The sequence below is a fragment of the Telopea speciosissima genome, chromosome 5 (genome assembly GCF_018873765.1).
Source record: "Telopea speciosissima isolate NSW1024214 ecotype Mountain lineage chromosome 5, Tspe_v1, whole genome shotgun sequence".
NCBI lineage: Eukaryota > Viridiplantae > Streptophyta > Magnoliopsida > Proteales > Proteaceae > Telopea > Telopea speciosissima.
In genome coordinates, this window is record NC_057920.1 from 13485467 (window position 1) to 13497065 (window position 11599).

General features: G+C 37.3%; 1 protein-coding gene across 3 annotated transcripts; it reads left to right on the plus strand.

The window, feature by feature from the left end:
* Positions 1-345: 345 nt before the first annotated feature.
* On the plus strand, positions 346-9780 carry LOC122660941 (dnaJ homolog subfamily C member 7 homolog). Of its 3 annotated transcripts, XM_043856203.1 has the most exons (7): positions 346-679; positions 1778-1819; positions 4234-4350; positions 5100-5335; positions 8246-8282; positions 9488-9545; positions 9668-9780. In XM_043856203.1, the coding sequence occupies exons 1-7, from the start codon at positions 521-523 to the stop codon at positions 9745-9747; spliced, it is 729 nt and encodes a 242-aa protein (XP_043712138.1). In that variant the 5' UTR covers positions 346-520; the 3' UTR covers positions 9748-9780. The 3 variants fall into 3 exon arrangements, with proteins under 3 accessions (XP_043712138.1, XP_043712140.1, XP_043712139.1); XM_043856205.1 differs by lacking the exon at positions 4234-4350; XM_043856204.1 differs by lacking the exon at positions 1778-1819.
* Positions 9781-11599: the final 1819 nt, after the last annotated feature.

Below are 11599 nucleotides of genomic sequence, written 5' to 3' on the forward strand. Positions count from 1 at the left end.
TCAATGAATCAATCAAGAATCGGTGATTTCCACAAATATCTGATGAATCGATCGATCCAGCCAATCTGATACTGATTCCTCAAACCATGCCAAGAATAAGTGAAGCATGAAACGATGAAGAATGGCATGCTGTGCATGATAGGTTGTACGTGTTCTTTTTGGTAAGAGATATTTTCGTCTTGTATGATCAGGTAATTAATGAATTAACCTTTCCATGGAGGTAAATCTTTGCTTTGTAGGCAAGAGGATAGCCAATTACAAATTCTGTAATTTTAACTTTTTAAATAAATTTTGGATTTTCATTTTTCGTTGGTCGCATCTCGCAACTTCGCCTTCGCGCAAACTCTTCCGCCATCGGTTTTCGAAGTTCTTCCCGTTTTGTGCTCTGGTGGTTGGAAGGTCAGTAAGAGAAGAGGACAAGGTTGGAAGCATGGTCTACAGATTTTGTACTACAAGGTGTAGGAATTCGTAACAGAAGTCGTTCAGAGGGGGAGGGGGCGGTCAGTGTCATTGCTGCAAAATGATATCAGAGGAGGATGAGAAGAGGAAACAGGAGACTAGCAAGAGCAGCAGTTCATGGCCGCAAGACACACCCTACGTAGAAAGGGAAGGACAGGAGATGAAGGTGTGGGGAATTCTCTTGTTCGGCCTGATTGGCGCCACAGTCACCACATTCGCTGTAAGCTGTCTTTGTTTTATTGTTATCTCTTTTATCTGACGCCGAATTTCGAAAATTGGGTTCCATTAATCATTGCTAATCAATAGGGGTATGCTGTTTATATGGCGTTGACAGACTTCCGTCATTCTTGATTTCTAGTGGTGTTGTTATTGATTAAATTCCATACTGAAATTCTGAAACTTTAGATGAAATTGGTCATATGATTGTTGCGAGAATTCCTAGCAGCCTTTCACCCTGTGGGTCTTTCTTCTTTTATATTAAATCCCATTGAATCGGTTTTCCTCTTGTCTTCTGACTGATCGGACTGAGATATTGGTCTTTCATATGGTTGAGGAGGCGATGTCGAGACTCATTGTTCGGGCGAGTCATGCCCTGTTATGTCTTCTCTTTTTGCAATTGTTTATGTTCTCAGTTTGTAGTTAGAGGGCATCAAGAAAAATATGGACATGATTTTGTGGGTTGCTTTTTAACCTTCACTGCTCTCTTTGTATGTATCTTATAGATGTTTTGTCCTGTAGGCAAATCAGATTATAAAAGCTTGTCCCTTCGCGTATTTAGGTAAGTACAGTCTTCCAAGTTCCACCATTTTCCCTGCTGCGGACTTCCAATTCTAATAAGTTATTGGTTCCAACCTAAGACCTTCTAGTCTACAGTAGCCTTGGAAAGTTTAGACCTTGGTTGTCAGATATTAGGCAGCTGGGGTAGCTTTTGCTCCTTGAGGCACTTATGCAAGTCAGTTGAGTTGTATCTAGATTATATTTCGTTAAATTCAGTTGAGTTTCTAGTTATTAAACCATATGCTGCCACCTGTGTGGTAAATCCTGGAATCCTGGTCAATGTCATTCTGATGGGCATGCTTTTTCCCAATTTTTTGGGAACATTACAAACCTTGCAGAGCAAAGAATGGATTGTTTCAAGATGACTTTTTAACTTCTTAAATTTGAAGTTTTGCACTCGTAAGAAATTACTCCTATTGTGGACGGTTTCACATTTAAAAAAAAAAGAATAAAGCATCATAGTATTCTTCAAATTTGTATCAACTATTGGAAGGACCATTTCGGGGAAGTACCTTTTCTGATGGTTTCAATGACTTGGTAGGTTGGACAACTGCGGAGGACGTTTGACAGGATCTACTCTGAGGTACACATGTTCTGTTGCTTTCATTTATGCATGTTGGGTTCTTTTCTTTCCTAGCCATCCTAGAAGCAGTTTCTACATAAATCTGCCCTTACTATTGTAGAGGCAGCTACAGTGTTTGTCTTGAGGTGTTAGATGTCTGGGTATTCCACAATGGTGGCCCATTTAGATATATAACTCAGGTTAGTTGTGCAGAATCATGATGTGTCTGTTGGAATATGTCATCCATTGGAGGTTGTAATTCACTAATTCTACTAGTGAATGAGTGAGCTAGAATAATGGCTACCAGAATTTTTATTTGTATAAGGCCATGTACAGGGATGTAGCTTCTCCTTTGCTCGTGTGCCATATTCTTTATGTTTTTCTGTATCTCTGCTGCTGAGCAGGTTGTGTTGATTTTTTGATTGCTCAAGTTTTTATTATGGGATAATTAGTTCGAAAATTATTTCTGTTTGCTTCACTGGTGATGTCACTGTCAGTTGTACGAAACATGTGTTATCAATTTCCTTTGTTACCTTCTTACCTACTAGTGACCTTTATGCTGCATTTGGTTGCTTTCCCTCATGATGTGGGAAAAGAAAATCGAAAGAAAAATTGGAGATGTGATTATTTGGTTGCATTTAGTGGAAGAAAAGCTAGGGAAAAAATATACTTTGGGGAAAGATTATCCTTAGTATTTTTGTCTCGTCCATTATGTAGGAAAACACAGGGAAAAGAAAATTGTAGGAAAGTTGGCCATACCTAGCTTCTCTTCTCATTCTCACAAGATCGGAAATAATAAATTAAATTCCATGGGAAAAGCAAAATTTTAAAAAGAAATGTGAAGAAACTTCAGCAGATTTCAGATCCCATTTGGTTTCTAATAGCTAAATGACTACCTTTTCTCTGGCATTATATGACAATGGATGCAAAACATTAAATAAAGGGAAAATAATTGTCACTTATAGGATCTGGTTGTGAATCTGTAGATTGAAAAGTCTAAATGGGACAAGTTCAACTACTACAAGAATTACCAAAGAGTGGCAACTTATCTAGAACTAAGAGAAAGGTGTGGGGAAGAGGGAGCAATGAAAAGGAACCTTCCTGCTTGGCTATGGTTGATTCGATTGCTAATTGAGTGTCTCATGTTGTTGTAAGGGCCTCATAGAGGTTTTTCTGCCCCTATCCTGCAGTTGGACCCTTACGAGTTACGACTTTACATTTTACGGCAAGGCCACAACAAACTATGTGTTGGGTCTTATACATGTGGTCAGTAGCAGGACAGAATAGTATAGCCTTGAGCTAAATGAAGGTCTAAAATATTTGTGTAATGAGTTTACCATAACTGTATCTAATCCTCCCTGTGAATTTAGAATTTCGGATATTTGAGCAATTTTTGGTGAAAAGTGAGGATACTTTGTGGCAAAACTGCTAACCAAAAGATCCCTAATTCAAGATAAATTTGTGATTATCTGGGATTTTTTCGATATCTACTCTGATGTCTAAAAATTAGTTAATTTCTCAAATGATATATAATACCTCCCTGAAATTAAATTGTTTCAATTCTTTATATGAATTTTAATTTGTGAAAGAATAAAATTTGTTTCAAGGCTCACTTTGGCTCTCGGAATTTTGCTGTTTGTTCCTTGTCAAGACTTGAGTTTACTTAATTTATCTTATTTACTATTTCGAATAACGAGATTATAGCCTTTTAGGTATTGAAAGTTTATTTTACAGAAGAGCCTTAGTAAATAATAATGTAAATACCTTTGGTTGCCTCAATGGTCAAAATCTTAAGATGTTGTACCTTGGGAACCAGGGATCGAGTATTGCTACCACAAAAACGCTGACAACCCAAATAATAATGTAAATGATTAAATGTGAAAACTACTATTTTTGTTTGAAACTGCAACTGGAGTTATCACGTCCAGCATCAATTGGATGGACTTAGTTTGCATCTACATGCTTACTAAAACTTAGTTGAAACACTTTTAAATCTGGTTGGAACTTGGGCGCTAAATGCTAATGAAGTACTTGTCATAATGTGGTTAACCTGGTTGTGAACTTGTATCGTTTTAGATACTTGAAAATAAATCTATATGGTCCAAATTGTATAGTTTCTCTGTTTTAAACTATTGCACTGACACAGCTACGAACTCTTCCTTGTCTATTGGTGTTTTAGGAAAATATTTGTGGTTGATTTTATTCAATAGAAATAGTATGACAAGTGTCTTTTCTCTCTTATTCAATTATGGTATTTCTTCGAATCCATAAGCCTCATTATGGAGTCCTTTTGGTAGATTAATATAATGAAGTTAAGCTACTATCTATTCCTTCATAAAGCACTGATGTTATATGGAGGGTAATACTTGAGAAAACAGTGTCTGTTATCTTCAGTCTGAAGCTCATTGATATTGTTTTGAATTTGACCAATAAAGCTGACCAGGTCGAAGGGTACAACTGGTGGTTCATTTCGTTCAAGTTTCAAGGAGGAAGCATGGAAACGATATAATCGCCGATTGCAAGAGGACTATGACGAGGAAATGGAGAGAGTGGTGAGACTTAGCTTCATTCCTCTTCTTTTTTGCTTTGTATATTTTGTTTAATGCTAGAGAGTTAATGAAACCCTGTATGGTTTGGATTGACCGCCATTCTTTAAATCTGAGTTATTGTTTGTATGGATCTAGTTAATGTGAAATTCTGTAATAATTTGATATTCTTATCAATTGCCATGTTTCACCCCCCAAAAAAAAATCAATTGCCATGTCAAATCACAAAAGAGAATCATGTTTAGCAGTCAAGACATAGTTCTCTTCAAAAAGTCGAAAATTCTGACTTGGGGAAGATAAGAAAAAAAGGGTGTACCCAGTGCACAAGGCTCCCGCTACTGCGGGATCTGGGGAGGATCATAATGTACGCAGCCTTACCCCTGCTTTCGCAGAGAGGCTGTTTCCAGACTCGAACCCATGACCAGTTGGTCACAATGAAGCAACCTTGACTTGGGGAAGATCCCTTTACTAATTATTTTAGCACTAAATAATTTTGCTTTGTTATGAACACCTCGACTGCTTCACCTATTTTTTAATAGGAGTATTTCCAAATATCCCTTCTGGAGCAGTGTGCATACTACATCTACTTTAGTTCTGGGTCCCAATATTATACAAAAAACTGGCTTGGCTTCTACATCTCTCTGTTATTTCAGACTCCAGCTAATGCTCAAAGGCAACAGATGTTTTCTGGATATTTCTGTGATTTTATTTTTGATCTCCACCTCATTTAGTTGATTGAATTTTGCCTTTTGTAGGAGCGGATAAGGCGTATGCAAAGTTTGTTCAACAGAGAACGAAATAAATATAAGAGGAGCTACGAGAGATGGAGAGAAAATGACCCCGGGGCATATCATCAACATTTTCAGCGGGATGATTGGTATTGGACGACTGATACATCCTACAAACAACAAAGGGCTAATTCCAGGGCAACCCCCCAAGAGAGTGGAAATTATTCATTATCACATCACTACTCAGTTTTGGGCCTTGACAGGTAATGGTCAGTGTTTGAGTGGCCAGTCTAGCCAATGGGGATCAGTCTCTCTGGTTTAGATGTAGTTAATGTAACCTCTTACTGAAAATTAAATTGAGTAGGTAAAAAAAAAAGTAAAAAGCTAGTGTGGAGTATTTTGAACGTGTTCCTCCAGACCACCTCTTGGGACTTAAAAGAGGCACTGTGCCTTTGGTGCTCCAATAATTTTTGGACCTGGTTTTGTTCACTGGCTGTATAGTTTTGCCATCTTGTTTATTGACCATGCTAAGGGTGTAATTGTCCAACTTTTCATTACCATTAGGATAGAAGATTTACAGCATGAGGTAATCCCAATGCATGATTTGACCTCATTTATGCTCTGGGATCCTTCTGGTCCTTCGTAGTTGATTTTCATCTGATACTTTGTCCTCCTTGTCTGAAAACAGGTAGTGTCCGTAAACGGGTCAAATAATGAGTGGATCCGTGCATTTCTGATATCCGACCCAATTACTTAACCAGTTATCCAATTAAATGTCTGACATATCTCTATAGGTGTATGCTTATCTGTATCTGTTTATTCTCCAAATATCGGATCCAGTAATCGGATATCCGAGTAGTTTAGTAGGTTAAACTACTCGCTAACCTATTGTTAGGTGTACAAAATGATAAATAAAACACTTTAAAAAATTAAGTATTCCACGTTTGATTGACAAAAGGTGAACTTGTGCAAATGAATATCTTACATGGCACTATATACCTTCTATTTTATTAAAATGACACCAAAATCCTCTAATTAATGGCGTTACTATATGGAACGAACATAAGTAAAATACATAAAATAAAACTAATAGGGTTGAATATTAATTGGATTTGGTGTGCATGCATCCGTGTCTCAATTAATAATTGGGAGTTGTTAAATGGGTCAGATATCTGTGTATCTGTTTCTGGTTCAATTGGAATGAATATGAATATGGATTGTTACAATCTGTAGCCCATTGACTGCCCTAGATGCAGGTTGGCTTTTGTACAATTTTCTCTTCTATTGAATTGCACAGTGTTATTCACTTAGATAAATTTATGTTAAGGAGTTGGAAATTAGTAAGTAAAATATATCAATTTAAAAACCTATTTATATATGCTTCTAGTTGATGAGTGCAATGGCTGCTAACTGCTTCTTCTGTTAAACATTCCACCTAGATAAGCCTGCTCCTATCATTTGTATTGTAATGTTATTCATACACATTAAGAACTATGAAAATGCGATAAGCTCCCTACACAAGTGCAAGCCCAAGTACCATACTTAACCCAGTCAAACTTGGGATATACAAAGTTTAACCCTCTGTTAGCATGTGTACTTGGCAAGCAATAAGCTGAAGAAGCAAAAAATCGAACTTTTTGTTGGTCTTGCCGGCACTATATAAGATAATAAAGTTTCTGGGCATTCCTAAGGAGTTGATGCATGTTGATTAGAAATTTAAACACACCTAACATTTTGACCCCACTGGAAAATGGGCTGCGGGGTTTGTTACTTACCTGCATGCCTATTTTAAATATCTTTAAGATGTGCAGGGTGATTAGCCTGGATGATTTTTGTTAATACTGCCCGGATGATTTATCATCTCTCTAATTCATAGAACCCCTTCTCATATAAGCATCTCTAAGTGCTACATGTTTGAGAATGAATGGTCAGTCTCAACATTTGACTCCTTTCCCATCATGTTCTTGATGGTTTTCTAGAGGCCTCAGATAATAAATTTCAGAATACCAGAATTTTCCCAGAACTGCAGTGAAGTAAGAAAGACCAGCAACCTTAGATGGTAATGGGGCTAAACTCGCTAAACAGCAAGTATTATACCCATCCCACAAGTAGGACTGTTGGTTAAAGTTGTACAGCAGTATAGGGGACTTAATAACCACAGTATTAGGGCTTGGATTAGACCCAAAATTAAGTTAACAGCAAGGGCACATCAGCAATACTTTATCCTCCAAAGATGGAACCAATCCAACAGTTGCATTGACAGGTACAGCTGATCAAAAGAAATAGCAGCTAGCTGTCAAAATTAGCAACTATGTATAAGTATAACCCACAAAACCCTAGGGTAGAATACCCCCAAACTGATATCAGTTATAGGTCTCAGTTACAGTAGAATACCCTATAATTATCTGAGTCATCTGATGGACAGATCACTGGTTACAAATTCAAACTCAAATTAGCAATAGCTTTTAAAACTAGAAAATTACAGGAATCAGCCGATGGGAACCACTGATGGAACCACAGTTTGTGTCAATGGAAGGGGCTGGTATGCTTCTTATGACTTCAGAAAATGAGCAAAAGTTGGTGGCTGGATGTGGTGCAATAGCTCATGGAAGAAAATAGAAACTAGAAGTAAAATTAGTAACTTAAAGTCCACAGAACAAACCAGCCATTGGATATGACTGAAAGGACTATCGAAGAAGGAAGCCAGTGAAAGGACTATCGAAGAAGTAAAAACCAAAATTTTAAATATTGTAGTATTAGTTCCTTAAATTTTCCATCCTTGAAATAAACTCTTGTTCTTGAAAAAAACGAGTTCTGACTGGAATGTTTTTTGCAGATACTAAATTGAAGTTGGTTTGATAAATCCATTCCTTTAGTTGTTGATGCAGTTGCTGTTTTGTATATTTATGAATTTACTTCTGTTTTTAACCCCAACCCCACCCCCCCACCCCAAAAAAAACAAAAAATTGCAGTGATAATTTTTATGCATACATTTTGTATTCAGTTCATTATATATTTTCTAAATGCAATTTGTGAGAGCTTATGTAGCAATGTAATGTGATTTTCTAATGTATTTGTTTACCATTTGCATTAGCAATATTTTTCTCCTGAACTATTTGACGGTTTCCTTGTCTTTTTTTTTGTATGGGGTGGGGGGGGGGTTGTTGTAATAGGTGGAGAACAACACCGTACACGGACACGGAAATTAAGGTACTGCAGAAAATATCTATACTTTTTTGTTACTTTTGTGTTGTGGAATTTACCTTTTAAATTCTTAAGGCAGTATGATCTTGATTTTGTTAATTCAAGTTTAGCAATTTATTTTTCGGTTCTGCATTCCTGGTGCTTTGTTTGCTAAAGTTGGCAAATGCAGATGACACTTGTATAGAATTAGGTACCGAAGAAGATAAAAGAATGATTTGGAAGTAAGGATTGGATTGGATATGGCTCCTTGCCTCATGATATTGGCCTTCTTGAGCTAATGATTTCCTGGAATTTGCTGTTTTAAGCTAGGGTATTTGAGTTTGATCCAAAACCTCTCATCACCTACAAATAGTCTTGCATACCAAAGCACATGGAATTTTAAGGGAGCTCTAGTGCTGGCCTTGGTAGAAGATGTTTTATTTTCTTTCAATACTAAATAATATGTAGTCTATATGGAGTAGAGGGCGGATATTCACATTCATAACCTCTAGCTGTATGTCTCCAGTGATACTCAGGAACATTTATTAAAGCTCCAATAAAAGCATGTGATCACCAAAAATACCTGAAAATTTCATCAAGAGAATTTCTGTAGCAATTCACAATGTTTGATTTGATTAGATCCACCTAAATTGGTTTTTTGTCATTTGATTTTGTTCACCCTGCTTTTACTGAAGGTAAGTTTTACTTGGTAAATTGGTTGGTGCCTGTGACAATCACCTCATTTTCAAGTCATGGCATGGCACCTCGATAGATAGTCCTGGGCCCATCATGTTTTAAGAGAAGATAGCACTTATTGGGTACCTAAAACACTTGCAAAGAGGAAGACAATATTCCTGTGACAGGAAAACAATGATGCTGTTATCTCAAGAGTGATGGGGATACATCACTGGAGTGGATCTAGTGTATGGCATTGTAATATTGATGGGGTTTTAGTAACCCATAAGTATGGCAGCTCAAAATTTAAAGAACTCGAAACTGTTTTTTTTTTTTTTTGTGGGGGGGTGGGGAGGGGGTGGTGATTTGGATGGAGTCCAAGCCCTGAACTGCACTACAAGAGTTCACTAATGTGATCTATTCTTGAACAGCCTATTGCCTAGATATTATCTTCGTCTTCATTCAGTTATTTTGACCAAGCTCACTGTGATATAATGGATTTTGTTTCATTATCGCCTTTTTGATGAAAAATAATCCTGCTAATTTGCTGTTTGCAGAGAGCTTTCAGAGCAAAAGCAATGCAGTACCACCCAGATCAAAACCGGGATAATAAAGGTTAGTGTTGGTTGACCATTAGTATGAATTATGTCTTGCAGTATGGCTTGGTTTCTCTTGCTCCTGCCATAGTTTTTCTGTTTTGTTTTGATTGGTGAGTGCTTACCATGTACCATTGCCAGAGGCTGCTGAGGCGAAGTTCAAAGAGGTGCTTATGTCCTATGAAGCCATCAAATCAGAAAGAAAGAATGAGAAGCTCTAACAGGCAAGGAGTACTAGAGATTTCATATTTTCATGAAACGACCATTGAGAAGAGACCAAGAATTTGATCATTATTTCCACTCCCATTCTTCTATGGCGATAAATTATTTCAAAGTTGGCTTTGCATATTTCTTGGTGATTTGGGATATGATGGGTGAATGTGGTTAAAACATATATGGAGGCGTTTTTCTGTTATGCCCATGTTTCTAAGTCTGCAAATTGCTTGTAAAATATATAAAGCAAGTCCAATAATATATAGCTCTCTCTCTCTCTCTCCAGTATTGAAAATGGTCTACCATATCAATACAGGGAGCAAGCGATTCTATCATCTCATTTGATTTCAACTGTGTTTGATCGATCTTCACCCCGACGAGCCCTCCTCTTCCTCTCATAGTTCTTTGATTTATTTTTTTGTTCTTTAGGCCCCTCTCATCCCATCTTTTTGTACATCTTGCACAGGGTGACATGCTCATCGGGACCTTTTGCCTTCTGAGCCATCCTAGCAGAAGGCAAAAATCTCCTCTACAGGACAACAAGACGTTGGGTGTAATAAGGTGAGGATTCTCTTTCCTCATCTCTTCGATTAGGGTCCAAATGGCATCAAATTGCCTCATCTTCCCCAAAATCCTGATCATGGACCTGTACACTTGGTAGCTATGTCTGTATCCAGGTTGTTTTGAAGCCCAGGCGAAGAACCTGTACCCGAATTTCCCTGCATCCCTGAATCAAATTCAAGATGGGTTCGACTTACGGTAACACCGAATTCTTGGAGCACAAGTTCTAACTTTGGAATCCTAGAATGGAACCTACTTCATCAATAATGCATGCATTATGCTCTCTCTGAAACCCATCAAACAAACACTCAGATAATCCTATCGATAAAAGCCGAGAGATGACAGCAAGTTTCACCATTTCCCATATTTGAATCAACTTTATGGAGTGGAGTACACTTCCCATTTTCCATGAGACAACTGGCTGATTCCAATTCTGATTCAGCCGGAATATTGATCATGAATTGGCTGAAATTGGCCTTAACTCTAGAAGAAATGCAGTGGGAATCTGCCACCCCGGAAAGATGAGATTTTTTTATTTTTTTTTTCGGAAAGATGAGAATTGAGATCAGCTGATTCCAATCCGAGGCCGATACTAAATTTATTTGGTGGAAATATCCCACCCTAATCCATAGTTAGTAAGTTCGGGTACGACAATATTGTGGGAACGGATACGTATGGAAATAGTATGTTTTCAAAAATCCGACGCAATAAAATGTGTACAGCAATGATACGGTGCGTGTTCAATGCTCTGTAAAAGTACGGGAGCAAATATACAGGTTTATCCTAGTAAAAATCAAGGAGCAAACTGATTTTTTTGTAACTAAATTCTAATCTCTCATGCCTTCATGAACACTGAACGCTTAAAACCAATATGGCTTTTCAATTTGAAATCATTTCTCATGAACACTTAAAACCAATATGGCCACCAAAACTATTAAACAATTGCACCATCCAACCATTTATAATCAATAAAATAAGAAGACATTAACATAGAATTTTATTACCTTGACAAAATATAAAAACATACCAATTTGGATAGAGTGAACGACAACCTAATCAAAATACAACATAGAAAGCATGCATAGCCTCGTTAAATCCAATATTAAAAATGAGAACAGCTATCCATAGAGTTTGATTAAGAGAAGACGAAAAAGGGGGACAAATTCAATCACCCCCCCCCCCCTCTAAAAAAAATCCATCAACCAAAAGAAACAGAATTCAGTGATTCTTCCAAGTATTTCAGCTTTGATGAATCCAAATTCCAGACTAACATAAACCCTAAGCAATGAATCGAGAAAA

Excerpts from the sequence above, each read along its gene's own strand:
- LOC122660941 (XM_043856203.1), top strand. The coding sequence starts at position 521 with ATGATATCAGAGGAGGATGAGAAGAGGAAACAGGAGACTAGCAAGAGC. Across the intron at positions 680-1,777 it reads CCACAGTCACCACATTCGCT|GTTGGACAACTGCGGAGGAC; the intron begins GTAAGCTGTCTT and ends ATGACTTGGTAG. Across the intron at positions 8,283-9,487 it reads ACACGGACACGGAAATTAAG|AGAGCTTTCAGAGCAAAAGC; the intron begins GTACTGCAGAAA and ends TGCTGTTTGCAG.